Source organism: Apodemus sylvaticus, chromosome 16 (assembly GCF_947179515.1).
Source record: "Apodemus sylvaticus chromosome 16, mApoSyl1.1, whole genome shotgun sequence".
In the NCBI taxonomy this organism is placed as follows: Eukaryota; Metazoa; Chordata; class Mammalia; order Rodentia; family Muridae; genus Apodemus; species Apodemus sylvaticus.
The window spans coordinates 50295409-50317282 of NC_067487.1; the positions used below are offsets into that span (position 1 = coordinate 50295409).

The window sequence follows — 21874 nt, forward strand, 5'->3', positions numbered from 1 at the left end:
CCCATGTACCACTAGGTCATTATCAATAGATGGAGGTAAACAATAACTTCAGGATGACTTATTTTGTTTTTCTTATCAGATCCATAACATGCCTTGGGGGCAGTTTCAGTGTTCAACTATACAAGCAAATCGTTGAAAGTAATTTGTTTTTCTCATTTATTTTAAGATTTACATTTCAAAATTTTTAACCTAGGCTGTGGTTCTTTGTGGTATGAGAAGTAATTTGTTTGGTCTCTAATCAGTAGGAATTGTGTGGAAGCAAAACTGAGATTTATAATAGCACTCCAGTTTAGGGCATGATCTATTTCTTTTTTTAAGATACAACTGGTTAACTTTATTTATTTTTTTTTTATTTTCTATATTCTTTGTTTACATTCCAAATGATTTCCCCTTTCCCGGTTCCCCTCTCCTCATAAGTTTCATAAGCCCTTTTCTTAGGAGTTCAAAATATGCACCAAACATTCTGAGCTTCATAGAGATGAACAGTGACAGTCTCATCCATCGGATTGTGTATTCAGTAGGTTGAAAAGTTCATTGTTCTTTGTGTCCAAACTAATTCATGTTTTGATTATGGTCTTACTGAACTATGTTAGTGATAGAACTTAGATATAACCAAATCTGAAAGGGATGACATTTGTTGAATGAAATGACATAAAATTGTCAGATCCTAATTGTATTTTTAGATAAAGAAAATAAGATACATTAAATGTAGAGGTTCATAAATGTAAAGGTTCATTAATAACAGTAAATTCCCAAGTAAAATGAGAAGATAGAGAGACTAGTGATCATAATAGCTAACAACATAACTGAAAAAAGAGTACTGTGCACTTCATGAGACTTTGTGGTGATGTGTGATGGATAGGATGTGATACTATCATTGTACTGAGAACTGACCAAATAAATATTGGAAACATTTGGCTGATGCTGGGAGCCGCACAAGGGAGCCAGGCAATCTGCAGAAAAGTGAGTTTTAATCAAGCAGGATGTATGAGATTTTTCAGGTCTATCCTGGAGTAAGAAGAGGGGCAAAGGGAGCTGAAGTTATCAAGCAGTGACTTAGCTAGGGTTTCCATTGCTGTGAAGAGACTCTACGGCCAAGGCAATTCTTAAAAAGACAACATTTAATTGAGGCTGGCTGACAGGTTCAGAAGTTCAGACCATTATCATCAGTGCAGAAAGTATAACAGCATCTAGGCAGCCATGGACCAGGAGGAGCTGAGAGTTGTTCATCTGAAAGAGGCTAGGAGAAGAATGGCTCCCAGGCAGCTGGAAGGAGGGTCTCAACGTTTACCCCCACCCCCAGAGGCTAGCAAGGCCACACCTCCAACAAGGCCAAATCTACTTCAACAAGGCCATGGCTCCTTACTGTCCTTCTCCCTGGGCCAAGCATATTCAAACCACCACATGCAGGAAGAAGAAAAACACTTAGAATGAGTGAGTGTTCATTTGTTTCTTAAGGTACTTCAAGTTCCCTCAGGTACAAAAGAAACTGACTCTTGATTCACAAGGCATCATCTAAAAACTCAGAGGCTACAGGGAGGTGTGTTTCAACTCAAAGCAAGGGAGACCATCACAGTATATGGAACTGTTTTGCAGTACAGCAAACTGTAGCAGTGGACCTACTGTATTCAGTGTGTGGCTGTATTCAGGACACTGACTGGAGATCTAAACAGATCACTAAAGGGTCTCATGGCATTGATGGTACACAGCCCTGTGCTAAAGGCCCTTTGTAACCCCATGATTCTTTCTTTTTTTTAACCTTTAAAATTAATGCTGTTTGAGGCATTAGTAATTTATGTTTTATGAAAACTGTCTTGCTGTCTAATAGGTAACTTCCTGTCTATCCATGTTTTCAAGTTCCAGTTCTATTCTCCCATAAAATTTCTAGGACATCTACACAGCTTAGTATTTAGAAATGTCAGTAAATTCGCATAGCGACTGTGGCTAAGCCCCAGTGACATTCAAATGCAGCTGTAGACTGAGCAAATGAATTTTTGTTCTTAGCAAGATTAAAGATGTCTCGTTCTCATCTTTTGAGCCAGGATTTATTTCATTAGTCTAAAGTTTTACAAAACAAAATGTATTTGCTGCAGACATTGTGATTTTGAAGGTTTTACTGATGGTATAAAGCAGGAAACAGAGAGAGAGAGAGAGAGAGAGAGAGAGAGAGAGAGAGAGAGAGAGAGAGAGAGAGAGAGAGAGAGAGAGAATCTTTAAAGTACACGGATTTGGAATTTTTTTCTAATTAATTCCTCACTTGGAAAGCTAAGTCAGGAGACCAACTCCTTGAGGCTAGGGATTTGAAGCCAGTTTGGGTAACATACCAGTCTACCTTTTAAAAAAAGGAAAACTAAGGAAAAATGGAAGAAGGAGGAAGAAGGAGAAGAGGAGGAGTAGAAGAAGAGGAAGGAGAAGAAGACAGAAAAGGAAAGAAGGAAGAAATGAGACAATACAGTTTCCAGATCTCTGCTATCAGGAGAATTCCTATGGATTCACAAAATCCCCCAGGCCTCCTGTGCTCATACTGAACACCTTCCCACCCTGTGGTTCACTTCCAACACACAGCTGCATTAGCCCTTGAACTTATAGATTGTGCTTCCCAGATCACTCTTATGTCCCCGACTAAATCCTCACAATTACATTTAAAACTCTATATTCATGATGCCTATATTGCTTCAATTTTAGAATCAATAAAACTTTATCAATAGTGTTAGCTTGTACTATACTTCCTTTTAAGGCATTCTGAGAAACACTACTACCTTGTTGAGACCAAATACTGCCTCCTTTCTGCTATAGGCTGAAGAACATGGTAGGCTAATAGGATAAGCAGTTTTGTGAAATTTAAACTCTCTTTTATGACTGTGGCTTAGTTGAATATCCTGAATCCTTATTCAGAATTTAAGCTGGTCCATGACAAGACATCAGAGGATCTTGTTAATGAAGGTCCCTTGCAGACCCAATGGAAAGCATCTCATGGAAGGTCAGTAATTGGTGGACAGGGTTTATTTGTAGGAATAGCAGTGCCCAAACCAAAAATCAAACAACAACAAAAACCACAACCCAATTACCTTCCTATTAGGATGTTGTAAGTCATTCATTGCTTTTAAAAAAATATATCATCTCATTAAAATGCTAATTTGTGAGCCAACTTTACCTTTGGCTGCCAATGCTAGGCAAGGTTTGTATGTTGCACAGCTACCAAGGAAGGTGATGCCTCCTGTTTATGGGCCCAGGTTAACACCTTAGCAAACACTCCCTACAAATTTTCACTTTTCCCTGAATGTGCCGTTGTGATTACATGAATATACAAGAAATGCTTACATCTGTATTAGTCTAAGGAAAATGAAGTTCAACCAGAACTTTTATCACCTTTAACTTTTGTGATAGACACAGAAATCCCCTTTGTGTTACTTTTGTACAAATAATTGCACTCTCCTGCAGACAAGAAGTATGTAGAGAAAGGTAGTGTGTTCTCTCATTATCTCATTCCCTGCTTTTTGCTGTGCTTCTTCAACTCTGCTTCTCTTGGCTTCAGGCAATTAGCATCATCCTTGGTGTCTTAGATGAGCCCAGTGCTATTTATTGCTTTGGCAGTCCACCCCCTACTGGAGCTTCTTTTGTACCTTCTATTCCATTTTCTGGATACTTTATAAAGAAACAGGGCATATCAAGCACACATTTTAGAAGTTAAAGAACATGGGGTCAGCCTCTGTGGGGCCTCTAGAAATGGTCTTCTAGCTCTACCACAGAATGTGGGATGGTGTCATGATGCGAATACATGTAAGAGTCAAAGATAATTGGATGAGATAGGAAGCCAGAGAGATTCAAGGCCAGGTTTGTTTTTGTTGAAACAACATGTTGTTGCAGAAATTAAGTGGGGTTCCTTTAGAGTTTGCATTATTCTCTTCTGAGAGTAGTGACCTGTTTCATGTTGGGTTCCACCTTTAAATTTCTTAACACCTCAGATGGGGAATCAAACTTCCATCTTAGAAACACCAAATCATACTGAACTCAGTGTTTCTCAAGAGGAGCTATAATGAATAGTATCCAGGTTTTATGGGAAAACAGACTGCCTAGCCTAGCTTTTTGGGCAGAACTTGAAGCAATGATGCTGTTATTTTGTATGTAACTCTTGAGTACATTAGCTGATGGGTATTTTATGTGTGGGGGATTTTATGCTTGGAATATAGCTAGTGTGATTTTCAAAGCTACATTTTAAGTTCTGTTTAATTTTAGTATAGTTTAAATCGCCATATGTTCTTTGTGGCTAGCACATCGACTAACAGAGCAACTGCCAAATAACTCAGAGCATCAGAAAGGTGCTGAAGCAAATGGGCTCATTCAAAATGCTTCCTTTCTATCCTGAGCCAGACTGGTACTCAGAAGTGATACAATACTGCTTTGATAGATAGTAAAAAGGAAAACAAGGAAGAATAAACAAACTAATTTTGACTCTATACCAAGTTATACATCTTATTTTCAGAGGTATTTTTATTACTTTCATGAGCATTCTGGGTAGGTACTGAGTCACTTTTATTACATGTGATAGGGGAAACTGTAGCATATAAATTAAAATAAGTCCACAAAACATAATATGTTCATGTACATGTTCTTAGTAAAACAATTATGCAATGAAGGAAATTAAAAAGCAATAAAACTAAGTTCACAGAGATGGTAAGTCACAGAATCAGTGTTGGAAACCAGATAGGATTCACCATGTTCCTGTCAAGAAATGCCTCCCACATGTCCTTTTGGAGTATTTTGCTTATTATAGAGATGTCACTGAGAAATAGGGCAGAGGTCAGGAATGTGTTCCCTGGCCTCAGTTGCCTGGTTTTAGAGGCCTGCATTTATTACTTACCATCTGAATAAACTTGAGTGCATTATCTCATATCTCCACAGCCCATTTTAATAGGGATAAGGCACAAACCTCATATTTAACCCTCATTTGAGGGTTAAATAAATGAGCAATGCCCGGTACATTTGGAACCATATAAATTTATCATTATCATTTTTAATCTTAAGGACACTGATGTGTAAGTGGGGATAGTGATTTGATACAAAATTAATAGATGAAATAGAGATGTGTTTAGAATTTATTTTTCCTAGGAAAGACTAATAATCACATTTTTGGAAGAGAAGCCCTGTTCAGGCAGTTTGGAGTCCCCCTAACTGAGATGACAAAGTTTCAGGGCCCTCATGCCCTGCAAATTCCTCATAGCTCTGCTTTTCATGTTACTTTGAGAGATGGCGCCTTTGGTGCCTTTGATTGCTTATGAATGCTGAAGAGTGACAAGCACCAACACAGCTGGAAAGAGCTGTAAAATCTGCTATTCTGTTTTCCAGCTGGGAATTATTGCCATGGATACCCGCATCAGAGGGGACTGGGGAGTGTGCTCTCTATGTGCCTTCCAGAGTCTCTGACATCTGTTTCTGGCAAGGGCAATAATGAGTGTGCTGCATTATCAAATGGGAAACTGATCCAAACTCACTTCCCCCACAGATGGCCTCTGCACAGGATGCCAGGTTTGGTCAGAAAGACTCCTCTGACCAGAACTTCGACTACATGTTCAAGTTGCTGATTATTGGCAATAGCAGTGTGGGTAAAACATCGTTCCTGTTCCGCTATGCCGATGACTCCTTTACATCTGCATTCGTCAGCACGGTTGGCATCGATTTCAAAGTAAAAACTGTATTCAAAAATGAGAAGAGAATCAAGCTTCAGATTTGGGTAAGTGACTTTGAATGGACAGCATCCTTCACTCTGGGGTTGTTGGACATAACAAATCTGCAGGGGAAAATCATTCTACATTGTCAGTTCTCCCTGGGGTCCCTTGAGCTTTGATTTCTAGCCTTTTTGCTGGAGAACATTGTGTTTCAGAGAGCTGAGGTGATGCTTTTGAAGATATGGGTACTGACATACTTATTGGCATTTGATGCTGCTCAGCACTCTTCAGAAGAGAAGAAATCCAAGTTCCTATGCTTGGTCGTGGTGGTAAGCGGGAGCACTTGGTGAGAGTTTGGTGCTGCCTTGATCTGCGCGACCTTGAGAAAGTCTGAATCCTTCTGTGGTTTCTTTTATAATATGTACTTAAGCAGATAATACATACATATCTGGTCTTTCAGGTCACAGTCTAACTTGGAGATTGCAAAAGGGAAGATGATAGAATATAAGGAAAAGGAGGACAACTTCCTAGGAAGTCCTCAGCCTAACTTTGGGAGTAATCTCTTTATACTTAACAACCTCGGTGTTTCAGCTCTGAAAATCATGTTTGTATGCTCAAATAACAGAAACAAGAAACAAGATGCATAAAAGAAGGCTCCTCACAAAATTCTGAAATCAATTGGTTAGATTCCTGACCTTGCCAGTGCCTGAAGACCAAAGGCTTCTTAACTAAATTGTTGACATAAATTTAGAAAAGTAGAGCATAAGAAACAAAAATATTTGTGAGTTTCAGCCCCAAGTGATGAAGTAACTAAGATACTGGATTTCATCAGACAAATTCTATATCCTAAATGTCTTATGAAGATCCCAATGTTGCTAGATAGAATGGAGTCACTTTGTACCCCCATCTGCCACTCAAATTGATTGAAGCAATAGACAAGTATTTCCCAGGAGGTGTTGTCTGCCTCCTTTGGAGACAGGATCATTTGGTGTTGGTAGAGGGCTGATCTGCAGGGCTGATGCCTCTTAGGTTAAATATAGAAAGTTAAAGAGAGACAAATTCCAGACTGTGGCATTTAGACCTTAAAAAAATAGACTAAATCATATTAAAATGTTTATATAAACTGCATGAACTTTAACCATCTTAAAAGTCTTAGTGATAAAATTTAAAGAGGCAAAGATGCAGGAATATACATGAACAACTGTCTAACAGCAGATTGTGACCATGTGACTTATGCTAAATCCAGAATCTCCTAGGTCTAACCAGAACTCACTTCAAAGCTTGGCTCCACGTTTCTTATCTCCCCAAAGTCACTGTAGGGTGCTGTGTTTGTGTGCGGATACTTGGTTAGGATCTTGCATTCAGTCGATGGCCACACACCCTCAGTGCATGCAGATAGAAAGATGGAGGAGTCCATGGCTTCACATTCAGGGCATGTTTTACTCTCTACCTTCTTAACCTTGAGCAATCAAAGTCAAAGGATAAGTTTTGTATTCAAGTTTAAGAATGTTCCTTTGACTTCCAGAGGCTTTAGTGGATTGAAAAAAAATAAGTTAATCTAGTAACCATATATCGCCTACCATCATATTAGTATATCTCCTGTTCATCAGAAAGAGCAGCCATCTTCCAGGCAGACACTTCCAACTTTCTTTCTCCTCTTTGTCCTTTAGAGATATTTTAAAATGATCCTTGTAGACAGTACACTAGCATGGTATGTTAGATTGCCCTTATGGTCATTACTAGATTCCTAAATCTAGGCTGCTGGCATAACTACATGTTGAGATATAACATTATCTGTCTTTATTACAAACCTGATAGATCTCAAAAATTAAAAATGATTATTTTTATACTTATGTGGGTAATCCTAAAATAGTGCTGCTTCTAGGCCAGAGCTAACTCACTGGAAACTAAGATTTGGCTCCTTCTGCATTTTCTTACATTGGTGTGATGCTACACTGCACGGAGCTTACAGAGGCCATCTCAGGTTCTGCAGTCCCTCCCATTCTCTCTAGCCTCCCCATAAGTCCCAATTTCTGTAACCTCTGTGTAGCCTCTGACATCATTCTTCTTAGACTTGTCCCTGATTCTGGAAGATGTGTCGCTGTTTGTGAAGCTTGTGCCCTTCCAGGCAACCCAACATCCTACTTCATTTCAGAACTACATTAACTCATTCTAGAGCCACCCGCACCCCCAAAACCAGCCACCTTGAAGCTCTTAATCCTTTCTTCTCCTTATTCCTGACATGAGTTTAATCTTCATTTATATTTTCACAATTAAAACATATTTTTCTTTGTCATGGAGAACACACCTGGGGAAACCATGGCAGTAGGATTGTAAGTTTGAGGCTAGTTTGAACTGCAAAGTAATATTGTATATCTCTTTAGAAGAAAAAAAAATCACAAAAAACCTATAACTCCCAAATCTCCCAAGCCAACAAAACTAACAAACAACATTCTTCTTGTTTGGCAATACTGGGAGATTTTGATGCACTTATAATTCTAGGGTTGTGAAATTTAGTTTTACGCAAATATTACAATCTGGTATACTGAGTAGGAAATATTCAGAAGTACTATAGAAAGATTTTGTGTTTTTGAAAGTGCACTATAGTTAAAGAATTTAAGGAATATGCAGAAAGTAAACCCTTCTATAAGCAAACACTGCCCAGGGTAGATATTATAAATAGCAGTTGTTGGGTGAGAATTGTCCATGTCTTCTCTCTCTAGTCTCCTGGTGATCCCACTTCATGTTTATAATTCTTTGAAAGATAATTCAGAGTATCTGGCTTTATGTGGAGGTCCTTGATCCATTTGGATTTGAACTTAGTACAAGGAGACAAGGATGGATCAATTCGCATTCTTCTGCATGCTGACCTCCAGTTGAACCAGCACCATTTGTTGAAAAGGCTATCTTTTTTCCATTGGATGTTTTCAGCCCCTTTTGTCGAGGATCAAGTGGCCATAGGTGTGTGGGTTTATTTCTGGATCTTCAATCCTGTTCAATTGATCTGCCTGCCTGTCACTGTACCAATACCATGTAGTCTTTAACACTATTGCTCTGTAGTATTGCTTGAGGTCAGGGATACTGATTCCCCCAGAATTTCTTTTGTTGCTGAGAATAGTTTTAGCTATCCTGGGTTTTTTGTTATTCCAGAAGAATTTGATAATTGCTCTTTCTAACTCTGTGAAGAGTTGAGTTGGGATTTTGATGGGTATTGCATTGAATCTGTATATTGCTTTTGGCAAAATGGCCATTTTAACTATATTGATCCTGCTGATCCATGAGCATGGGAGGTTTTCCCATTTTTTGAGGTCTTCTTCCATTTCCTTCTTCAGGGTCTTGAAGTTCTTGTCATACAGATCTTTCACATGTTTGGTAAGAGTCACCCCAAGATACTTTATACTGTTTGTGGCTATTGTGAAGGGGGTCATTTCCCTAATTTCTTTCTCTGCCTGCTTATCCTTTGAGTATAGGAAGGCCACTGATTTGCTTGAGTTGATTTTATAACCTGCCACTGTGCTGAAGTTGTTTATCAGCTGTAGGAGTTCTCTAGTGGAGTTTTTTGGGTCACTTAGGTAGACTATCATGTCATCTGCAAATAATGATAGTTTGACTTCTTCCTTTCCAATTTGTATCCCTTTGACCTCCTTATGTTGTCGAATTGCCCGAGCTAGTACCTCGAGTACAATATTGAAAAGATAAGGAGAAAGGGGGCAGCCATGTCTAGTCCCTGATTTTAGAGGGATTGCTTCAAGTTTCTCTCCATTTAGTTTGATGCTGGCTACCGGCTTGCTGTATATTGCTTTAACGATGTTTAGGTATGGGCCTTGAAAAAAAAAAAAAAGAAAGATAATTCTTTCCTGAGGGATATGAAAATGGCACATGCTCAATAGCTCCTTCGGGGTTCCACGTGGGCAGTGTCTAGGGGATTTTCAGGTTTGTTCTATCAGCTTCTACCCTTGCACTTGTTGGCCCTCCCTGCTATGGTAGACTTTCGTGAAGATGACTGTGATAATCTTGGACCACACATCCTGGTATACTGAAGACATTTGTGGAGGAGTTTGATTGTCATGTTGAATTGAGGTTTGGGAAAGCTGTTATGATGAGGAGCAACATGATCTACACTTCAATGTGCATATTCCTACAATAACATCAGGGATTCCTGTACTATACTCTAAGTGCAATGGAAAATATTACATTATATATAGTTATTGCTGCTTAGCAACACTGAGAATTTATTTGCGACTATATTTAACACTGATGAGCTGACACATTTTGGTGGTTTAAAAACAATTTACTGCCCTTCACAGCCTATTTTAGTCATTTATGTTAATGTTTAGTTAATTTACTAAGACATCAAAAAAACCCAATATCATCTCACTGTATTACATATTTCAAGCCAATGAAGGGAAGGAGTTTCAGAGTCTGGGAGCCTTTGAGGATAAGTCCTTTGCACTACACCCTTTACAAAGACAGACTAGAAAGACTGTGGTCCTATGAGGTTCTGGAAAACACCTTGGGTGTTCAGATGGTAGGGTGGCTATCCAGAGCTGAAGACAGTACACCAAGGCCAAGTGAGGCTTCTCTTCGGTCAAACCCCTATTAGTATTTAATTTCCAATAAAGATACCTAGTTAAGAAATAAGATCTAGAGATGTTAAGCAATTGTAGTCCATGCTAGAACAGAACTTTTAGTCTGTATTTGGGACTTGGGCCAGTCTGATTTTTCACATTCTACATAAATGGTTGAACTCTGATAACACTGGCAAACTTCATATCTGATTATCAGTGAAATGTACTAGATACAGACAAATCGAATGAGGTCAGGTTTCAGGTTATATTACTCTGTCAGAAGGGTGGAGATTCCATGAGAAGAGGCAGAGGAAAGCCTTCTGCTTTTTCACCGTACTGGTTTGCTATCTCTTCATATACTGTGTGATTTTCCTCTCTACAAACTGTCTGTTGGATTCTCAACAGCTGACAATTTAAATAAAGTCATTTTTATCTTAGCCTTTAAAGAGAAACATTGGCCTGTTCCTGGACATTTTATACCACTACTCTATGAAATTTAACACTTTGTATATAGTTGAGAGACATGTCATCCTTCAGTTCTATTTACTTATAAATTTTAGATATATTAACATATTTAACAATCCCTTTATTCTTAATCACATTAGCCTCTCTTATGCAGTTTCATTTCATTATCCTTTTGAGTCTCAAGTTTAAAAAAAATCCAACATTTCAGAGATTACAAATGTTGAAGTTGGCTCTCTCTCTCTTCTTAACATGTTTAATGCTACTGGAAATAAACTCGGGATGTATTTATGGTATTTTAGTTTAGGTTTGTAAAGGGCTATCTGAGGTGAGATATAGGAAAATGGAAAGATGAAACCGTGTGTGGTATCCATAAGTGAGAAAACTATAACCTGTGTCTATTTTCAGGGTCTAGAAATAAGACAGAAACTCAGAGCGATGCTTGTAAGCTGAAGAGTGCGGAAAGTTTGACATTAAGACATTGAGGCAGCCACACCCTGACAGTGGGGTCTTGTGAACAAAGCACAGCTGTGTCTCACTCTGTCCAATTGCTCAAGTCCACAACTCAAGCCACTCCAATGGAAGGGTAGTTGCTCAGCTAGAGAATATGGCTCTCACACAGGAAGGGACAGGTTGGGAAGACGGGGATGCTATTTCCTTTAAAACTACAGCAAGCATCCATGACTTCAATTCTTCTTGGTACCCTCAGTGTTCCCAACCCTGGTGAGGTTTTGTTTGTTTGTTTGTTTTCTTGTTTTGGTTGGTTTGTTTGCTTTGCTTTGTTTTTCTTGTTTGTTTGGGTTGGTTTGGGTTGGTTTGGTATTTGTCTTTCTTGTCTCTCATGAGCCCTTTCCTTTTCCGTATTTGTATTATTTTGAACGAGGAATGTCTCTAATAGATATCTGGACACTTGCACCCTAGCTGGTGGTAATATTTGGGGAGACAGTGGAATGTTTAGAATGTGGGGAACTGTTCAGGGTGAGGAGGCGTTTTAAGTTTGCTTCAGTTCCAGTTTATTCTGCCTGCTTTCTGCATTCATTTGAAGACTCGTCCATTTCCATGCTCTAGCTCCCTACTGTCATGCCTGTCTTCCATTATGGACTCCTCCCGCCAGAAACCATAAGCCAAAATAAACTCTTCCAGAAGCTGCTTTTTGATAATAGTATTTTATCATAGTAAGTAAAAGCAAACTAGAATGCTATTTATGATATCTGGACTGCTGTGAGTTATTGGGAAATATGTTTTGAGTGTTTTGATACCAGGCTACCATGCAGAACTGGGGACATTAAAAAACTGGCCTAGGGAACCTTGAGGAAGGCCTCTCTCCAGCCAGACCTCCATGTTGACACCTGGTGCTCTTGCTCAGATCTAGTCTGTTTCCAGAGAGGCTGATGTTTCTATTACAAAGGTACTGCTGCTCAGCAAGCAACAAAAATATTGGAGTTTATAAATTGCTTTAAACTGTAGTAACTATTCTGGAATCTATGGAGGAGATGGTGCAGACACAGTGAGAAAATGTTGGTGGTACTGCTTCTGACTAGAAGTCAGGGAAAATGACATTTTAAAACATACTTTATTATTTAAATGTTACAAGGCCAACAGAAGGGAAGATGGCTCTGCCATTGAAGAGATAGTTTGTTGTATCCAATGATCACAAAACATTGACACTCATTTTCTGGGAGGGAGAAGCAGGTGCATCCATATTCACCATACAGTCCTGAGGAGGACGATGGGGAGCTGTGGGCAAGAACCTCTCTCAAGAGTTCTGCAAAACAAGAATGAGAAAGGAAGTGAAATAGTATCTGGAGTGGCTGAATAGGATCTTGTCAGTCCCTGAGGTAACCCTAATGACACGGCTGGCAGGGCACAAGAATAGAGGCCGAGAACCACATAAACAAGGTGGGGTACTCTGAAATGGTTGGCTTTCGTCAATAAGTTCTTGTCTTCAGTGTTGACTGACTTAGAGAAGAACAGTCTCTGGAATGAGTGGGACCTCGGAATGAAAGGCAAATGAATAAAATACAAAGGTAACACAGAGGAAGGCTTCTACTGTGACAGAGGCTGGAATTCTAAATAGTCTCACACAGGTTCCATGTACTTCTGGGTCCCAGTGATTGTGGGCCTGGAAAGCTAACTCAGAAAAAAAGATACTGCAAACTGTTGAGCAATCCCATATTGATATTTATTTATACTAATAGTATTACTAAGAGCAACATTTTGGGGCTTAAACTCCTAAGTACTAAGATTACAGCTGTTTGTTATAATGGCCACTCTAGTTTTTTTTTTTTTTTTTTTTTTTGATATAGCCCAGTGAAGACATTATAGTCCTGTTTCATAGGTAAGGGAAAATAAAGCTGCAAAGATAATGTCATTTGCCCAAGGACACAGGTGAGATACGCCAGAAGCCATCTCTTAACCTTGGCACTACATTCAAAGCCGAGGTACTTGACTATACAGTATAAATGAGGTCTGCATGCAGAACAAAATATGTTTGACTCCTTGGGACATCTAATATTAGATCTTGCCTATCTTAATTCCCAGTGATTACTTTTCTACAATGCATAATTGCTCATTTATCTTTCTTACTTGTTCCAAGAAATTTATAGTTCTGGGGAGTTGGGGTGAATCAGTTGTTTTGCTTGGAATTTACTATCTGAGCAGGAGGTCTTCGTAGATTATCTGTTTTGTGTTTAGAACAGGTATGTATGCACAGCAGTAGGGACTGGAACACATTCAAGTGGCTCCAGTCTTTACTACTGCTGGGGAGCATGCATGCTGTCAGGAGTGTGTGCAGAGAAGACCATGAGCAAGGGGGCGTGGGCACCTGCGCAATAGCCCTGCCCCTGGCTTTTCTTTTTTTTTTTTTTATTTGATATATTTTTATTTACATTTCAAATGATTTCCCCTTTTCTGGCCCCCCACTCCCCGAAAGTCACATAAGCCCCCTTCCCTCCCCCTGTTCTCCCATCCACCCCTTCCCACTTCCCTGTTCTGGTTTTGCCCTATACTGCTACCCTGAGTCTTTCCAGAACCAGTCCACTCCTCCGTTCTTCTTGTACATCATTTGATGTGTGGATTATGTTTTGGGTATTCCAGTTTTCTAGGTTAATATCCACTTATTAGTGAGTGCATACCATGATTCATCTTTTGAGACTGGGTTACCTCACTTAGTATGATGTTCTCCAGCTCCATCCATTTGTTTAAGAATTTCATGAATTCATTGTTTCTAATGGCTGAATAGTACTCCATTGTGTATATATACCACATGTTTTGCATCCATTCTTCCGTCAAGACTCATTTAGTTCAGTCTTTTTGCTCATCGATTTGAGGCTGGGCTTAGAGTCATCTAGTTTATTTTAAGGAGTCAACACACTCTGTCCAGACAAAGTCCTTAAGAGAATGGCAAACACTGGTGACAGCTGCCAAGGCCATTCTTGCTGCTGTCATTCGTCTGCTCCCCTCCCATCATGTTGCTTTTAACTTAGTACTTGCTTTTCCTCCGAGGCTGAGAGAGGCCAGCTTTCATCTTTCTCCCAAGAGGAAGCTGATGTTGTGTGTGAAATGTCAAGATGCATGAAACTGTTCGCTGTTGGTGGCTGAAAGCAACATTCCTGTATCCCACTGGGTTGAAACCAATTTCCAACTCTGAAAAGACATAGAAAGTGGCAAGGACTCTGTTCTGCCCTAATTAGGTCTGCCTGCTACATGGAAAACAACTGAGGTAGAAAGGGTGGCCTGGTGCGATCAGTAGCTGTTTTCAGCAATGGAGGTGGGATAGTCCGATGAACAGCAGGAGTAGAGATTCTGGTATACTGATCCAGGTTCTAAATTTTTTTTTATTCCCAGCAACTGGGTGACTTCAAGTCCCAGGTTCTCCCTGTCTCCACTTCATTTCATTTATGAAATGGCATGGCACACACATAGCCCTTGAATACCAAATGTCTGAGCCCATAAATAATTGTGCTTACTTCAATCTAAGCATGAAATATGTACTCAATAGATGTCATTGTGCATAGTTTTTAAAAATGGTAAACTTTCACTGAAACTTATGTCTTCATTAAGGTTTTACTGCTGTGAACAGACAAGATCAAGGCAGGTCTTAAAAAGGACATTTCATTGGGGTTGGTCTGCAGGTTCAGAGGTTCAATCCATTGTCATGAAGGCAGAAACATGGCAGCATCCAGGCAGGCATGATGCAGGAGGAGCTGAGGGTTCTACATCTTTATCCAAATGAAGCCAGGAACAGACTGGGCATCCTCAGGCATCTAGGAGGAAGATCTCCAAGCCCATCCCCACGGTAATACACCTCCTCCAACAAGGCCACATCTTCTAACAGTGCCACTCCCTGGGACAAGCATATACAAACAATCACATTCCACTCCCTGGCCCCCATAGGCTTGTTCAAACGTGAGTCTGAAACATAAACCTAAACATAGCATGATGCAAAATACATTTAGTCCTACTTCAAAAGTCCCGTAGTCTATAGCAGTCTCAACAGTGTTAAAAGTCCAAAGTTCAAGGTCTCTTCTGAGATTCATCCTATCACTTAACTGTAATCCCCAAAGCAAGACAGGAAGCCAGCGGGGCAAACTCCAAACTATGCATCTCCATGTCTGATGGTGGAAGTAGTCTTCAGATCTTCAACTCTTTTTTCACCTTTGTTGACTGCAACAAAGTTCTTTCTCCTGAGCTGGTTCCACTCCCTGCTAGCAGCGTTTTCATCCTATGGCTCTGGTATCTTTAACATCTTGGGGTCTCCAAGTCAACTTCAGCTTCACAGCTTCTTGTTCCAGTGTTTAAGATCAACACAAGATCTTCTGTGCATCTCCAAAGAGCTGGTGTCACTTCTCCTGCTCTGCCCTCTGTAGCCCTCTAAATTCAAGTTGATCCACTCCACTGCCATTGCTGTTCTTGGTGGTCATCCCATGGTACTAGCATCTCCAATATGCTAGGGTCTTCCACTGCAACTAGGCTTCACCAATAGCCTCTCATAGGCTCTCTTCATGGTGTCAAGCATCACCTCCTTTGCATGACCCCTTCAGTCCTAGGCTGTCAACTGCAACTGAGGCTGGACTTTAAGCAATGATCTTCCATGGCCTCTCACAGTGCCAAGCCTCAACTATTCTTCATAATGCCTTCATGCCTTCAAAACCAGTACTTCCTGGGTGATTCTTACACATTACCAAGTACAGGTACAGCAGAGATACCTTGGGTATCTCTGGAACACAGCTTCTTTGTGCTTTCAGAAAACATTTCCCAGAAGATGTCACCTCAGTGATACTAGTCTTTTCTTAATCACCACTAATTTCTTAGCTCCAGCTAATCAGCATCAATTGTCCCAGTAGTCTCCTTCTCCTCTTGAATATTAAGCCAGAGACATATGGCCAAAGCTGCTGAGTTCTGCTGCTTGCAGGAGCTGAATATTAGCTCCCTTGTTCTATTACAGTATCACTAGCTTCCTTTCTTTCCAACTTCTTCACTGCCTATGCTTGGCTGTCCTGGATCTTGCTCCATAGACTAACTTTGAACTCAGAGATCTGCATGCCTGTCTACTAGGCACTGGGATTAAAGGTGTGGGCCACCAAGCCTTGATTTAAGTTTTTCTTCACCTAGAATTTGCTCTGTTATAGGCTGGCCTTGAACTCAGAGATCTGCTTATCTTTACCTCCTGGGATTAAAGGCTTGTACTACAATGCCTGCACTAAATTTAGCTGCGTGGAATCTTGCCCCAAGGTCACTACTCCCTTAATTCAATTTAATATTCTTGAATTCAGCTCCATTTCACTTCCTGGTGTCCCTTTAATACTCAAACTATATATTTTACATTTTTCCTTTCTCAGCTTACTGTGTTTGTTCAAAATGCTCTTCATCAGACTTAACCAGAGAACAAAGCCTCTGTTAGGCTTTTTTGAGACTTCCTTTGTCAATGCAATTAATACAAATCTCTTTACCTTAGTCTTAGGCAGTCTCTTCAGAAAATGGCAAAAAGCAGCCATGTTCTTCACCAAAACATCACAAAAACAGTCTCTCACCTACATATTAAAGTTTTTCTCCCCTTTAGCTCCTTAGGTTGTAGCACTATAGGAGGAACAATGATATGAGCCACCCAGTACTCCCAGAGCTCCCAGGGACAAAACCATCAACCAGATAGTACACATGGTGTTACCCAGGGCTCCAGACACATAGGCAGCAGAGGATGGCCTTGTTGTACATCAAAGGGAGGAGAGGCCCTTGGTCCTAAAAAGGCTCAATGCAGCAGTGTAGGAAAATGAAATGACAGGGAAATAGGAGGTGGTTGATTGGGGAACAGGAGGAGGGGAGATAGCTTATGGGATTTTTCAGGATGGGGGGAACCAGGAAATGGGGAATCATTTGAAATGTAAATAAAGAGCATATCTAATATAAAAAGGTCTTCTTCATTGAAACCTCTTGGTCCATCAGTCCTACACAGTTCAAATGACCCTCGGCATCACTGTCTTCCATATTCCTACTAGGTTGCCTCATTAAGTCCCACTTAAACCATTCCATGGCTTTCCAAACTCAAAGTCCCAAAAATCCACATTCTTCCAAACAAAAGCATGGTCAGGCCTACCATAGCAATACCCCACTCCTGGTACCAACTTCTGTCTTAGGGTTTTACTACTGTGAACAAACACCATGATCAAGGCAAGTCTAATAATGGACAACATTTCATTGGGGCTGACTTACAGGTTTAGAGGTTCAGTCCATTGTCATGAAGGCAGAAACATGGCAGCATCAAAGCAGGCATGGTGCAGGAGGAGCTGAGGATTCTACATCTTTATCCAAAGGAAGCCAGGAACAGACTGGGCATCCTCAGGTATCTAGGAGGAAGATCTCCAAGCCCATCCCCATGGTGATACACCTCTTCCAACAAGGCCACACCTTCTAATAGTACCACTCCCTGGGATGAGCATATACAAACCATCGCAACTTATGTAACTGATTAGTAATTTGCTTTCGAATGCTTGTACCTACTATGTACCACAGCAGGTTCTGAGAGTACAGTAGTGAAGGGTGGCCAGGAACCATGATAGGGGCCAACCATCTGAACAAGCTGTAGGTATTATCTGATGCCATGCATAGCAGGTACTATGTCTGACCTAGTCTTAGAGATTCTGAGAACCTTTATTGTGGCCATCCATACCTGAGATGACAACTGAGAAGTGAAACAACAACAAAAAGAATCCTTCTCTCATTCATTTATTCAATGGCATTTATTCTGTGCTTAAATGCCTTTATAAAAGGTGCTTGAGAAGGAACTTGGAACTGAAGCTAAACACAAAAATATCAATTACGGTAAATACTAAGGGAGAAATGGAGCACTGTGATAATTGGAAAAGCACAGTGGAGGGCAGAGCTTTTAGGTAATTTCATAGGAAATGGAGAGTTTATATGAAAAGATTCCTACATTGAAGCCTGGGAGTATTGAAAGCAGGGATAAGCTTTCCATGCAAAAGGAGGGAGAGAATTTGATTTCTGATTTCATTTTTCTACCTTAGCTTCATGTCTAAGCTTCATATTCATGTCTACTTCTTGTTTATGAAATTCTGACTTCCTTTGATTTTTACCCTCTATCTGAGCAACGGTAGGTTTAGACTATTGAAATATGAGGCTTTGGCAAATTGTTGATACTCACTAAGACAAAGAGGATACACACAGCTATGGTTTGAACAAGTTTCAGAAAGTAAATGGACAAGTGACAGCATTGCTGTGTCATTGGAAGAGACCTGGAGCCTAATCTTCAACCATCTTCATGATCACTCAGTCCTGCATTCGTGTGTGGAAACCTTTTCTGCCTCACTACAGGGACTGAAGAATGTATGTGAGTGGTGAGAAGGAAGTCACAGACTATGCAAGATGCAAAGAGAGTGAGGCATGGGAGCCAAAGGGTCAAGACAAGAGGATTAGGGCAGGAGGCTGGACTCTAGCTTCTGTGTGTGTGTGTGGGGGGGGGATGTATTAAGCTCTCTAAGCATTAGTTGTCTGTTATATAAAAAGGAAGGGAATAATTCAGAGGAAGATAAACTAAAATAATAACTGATATTCAACAGTCTCATGTGTTAGTTGGAGTTGTATGTGGTAAGTGGCCTAATACTCACAAAAGTCCGTAAGATTAAAATAGCAAGTGCAGAAAAGTAAGGACCTCGCCCAATTTCCTTGCTATTGTTTTGATATGATGTATCTCTCAAAAGTCTCATAGGTCAAAGGTTTGATTCTCAGCTGATGTTTCTATTGAGAGGGCATTGGATCATGAGGGTAGCAACTTCACCAAATGGATTATTCCAGTGATGGGCTCATAATTGGATGGACTATTAGATGGCGCCTAGCCACTAGACGTATGAGCAAGAGCTCATACGTCCACTCCTGTCCACTGAGCCTTCCTTTCACAATGTCTCTACTTCCTTCTCACATGAGGTGAGCTTCTTTGTTTGCCACACCCCCTACTTGTGCCTCCCTTTCCACAGGCCCAAAATCATTTGAACTACTTAACGTGGAGGGAAATATTTAAGCTTGAGCTAAAGTAAGTCTCTCTTCCTCTGTGTGGTGTTTCTCATAGTCATAAATGACAGATGGTTTGCAGTATTTTCTCTCAACCTATTCTTATATGGCCTTTTCTCTAGAAACATTATTCCTGAATCAACTCTGGTCAACACGACACAGCTTTTATTTTTAATGCTTATAATAAATACCATGAAATGTTGCAGTGGACATTAGTCATTAGAAAGCAAACTATACCTCAGAGATGGTAATTTCCATCAAGTCATATAATTCTTTCTGTGACATCAGACATCATTGTTTCGACTACCATAGAAAGGTCAGGAAACATCAACAATTGATGACAGAAAGAAAGAGATACTGTACCCAGCAGATTGGTATCTCCCATGATATTCCAGCCAATGTTCTCATAATACGTCTTTCTATCCAAAGGCTACTCAGAGGCTCTCATATCTTCTAACAATTGACAGGCATACTCCATAAAGGAGTGGCAGTTCTGAATACCTGGTCTCAGATAAAGGAAGCTTTAAATGATCAAACTTAGAAAAATCAAAACTTGAATAGAAATCTTTTTATGAAACCATAGGTAGGAACGAGAAGGGGAAAGAAAAGGAAGAATGTGGAGGATAAGCATTTGACCCCTAGAATCATTAGGAGAAGGCTCTGGAAAGAATCCTTCACTTCCTGGTGGTCCAGTGGTGTTGTCTGTGGTCTTGGGTCTACCTACGCTTTCCTTTTCCTTTTACAATGGCAGACTGTTCCCCGTGTGTCTCTCCAGCATTTGTCTTTCATCGTTCTAATTATAATTCTTCCCTATGAAGAAGCATCTTGTCTTGGCAACAGATTGTAAGGAAGTGTCTCAGGGTGAATTTCCATGAACTGTTCATATGTGCAGACTATTCTATATGTAAATACTTTACAGAGACACCTGCCTCTTTTTTGCTACTATATTATAGGGATTGTGAATTTACCAAAATGTTAAGGTTGTCTGAACGCACTGGTTAGTCTAACTGAAATTCTGTTCTAGACTTATGTGGATCCATGTTCCCCTGAAACAATTGTATTATGTAGTCATTTTGTGATTAAGAATATTCTTCAAAACCAGCTCTTAGTTTTTAAATCTTTGTTTCATTAACTTTAACAAGTTCATCAACTTTCTCATACCTCAGTTTTCCCAACTGAGAAATGGGGACAACATTAATACTTTGATTATAATGTTACTGTCAAGGATAAGTAGAATGCTTACAAAGTTCCTATCCACAATACTTAACATAAGTTCTCAGTTTTAAAAGTTTTATTCCTTACAACCTTTATCTTAACATCATGAACCTCATGTACTCTCTTATTTTATGAGTCAGACATTTCCAGTTCTAAAGCATACAGATATTTACATGAAGTAGTTTGATTTTGATGTTCTGATGTATAATAAGACAGAAAAGATGTAAAGATACTGACAAGTAAAGCAACTCTCTCTCCCTCCCTCCCTCCTTCCCTTCTCCCCCATCTCTCTCTCTTTCCCCACCCCACTGGTAAATTGTAATCTACCCAAGTACAGTCAGCTGCACTGTTGAGGTATGTCCTGGTGCTTTTGAGACATCTGTGCATTTAGACAGTCATTAGCTACACAGAGAAGTCAAACCCATACAGCTTGTTTATTAAATGCCCATAAAATTAATGGCCTACCCCAGAGCAAAACAACTAGTAAAATTCTGAGATGTGCTTCCTCCTCAATATTGCCTGGTGACTCTGGCAGCTTTATATCTAGTATATGAACGGAGCTGTGCCTGTACCACTCTATAACCTGTTGGCATTTTTCTACCCAGCTCATTTAAAGTTTTACAGGACTTTCTAACATAAAACACAGTTCAAATTATGGTACATGTTAAACATTTAATTACCCAATATCTTTCTCTAGTCATATTTAAGGAAAAAGCACACCATTCTGCCCTAAATGGATAGTAGTTAATTTTATAGAAGCAATAATTTTTCCCTTCTGCTTTTACTCCCATAAAACTAATTCTGCTGACCCTGAGCCTTCTCACAGTGATGACTCAAGATAAAGAAGATAGACAACTGGTCTAAGTGTAAGCCGCACAAATCATTCAGCTCTAGATGCTAAAGAGTCTGAAGGAATGGAAATGCAACTCAGTCACAGTTTGTACTTTTTGCCAACCCGGAAGGACTCACAGTTGAGGAATTTCCTTCATCAGATAGGTGTTTGAGGACATCTGTGTTCCTGATTGATGTGGGGGCCTAGCCTACTATGGACAGTTCCATTCCTGAGCAGATGCCCTGGTTTGTAAAGGGAAGGTAGTTGAGCACACCAGGGAGTAAGGCAGTGGCAGCACTTTGATCTCTGTTTTAGTTTTGCCCTCCAAGCTTTGAGTTCCTACCTTAGCTTCATTTGATGATGCCTCTATTGATCATTGTGTTTTTATTTTCCATAAAACTAACCTATTACATTTCAAGAACTATTTTTAATTCAGATGGACATTATTTGGGTTCCTTAATTGTTTCCTCTCTTCCATGTAAGCTGTAATCTTAAACATGCTGGCAGAGAAAGCATGTTGATCCTTTGTCAACTCCCAGCTAGCATTTATCATGTGCACTGCTTTAGTCTTAATACCTTAGATGTCTGGGAACTAGTGACACGAAAGAGTT

At 39.9% G+C, this 21874-nt stretch overlaps 1 protein-coding gene across 1 annotated transcript in view; it reads left to right on the forward strand.

The window, feature by feature from the left end:
* The window catches only part of Rab3c (RAB3C, member RAS oncogene family), a 225893-nt gene that overhangs the window by 11029 nt on the left and 192990 nt on the right, over positions 1-21874 (forward strand). Inside the window, exon 2 of the mRNA XM_052159991.1 lies at positions 5504-5731. Within this exon, the coding sequence (XP_052015951.1) occupies positions 5504-5731 (228 nt within the window). The remainder of the gene's footprint in view (positions 1-5503; positions 5732-21874) is intronic.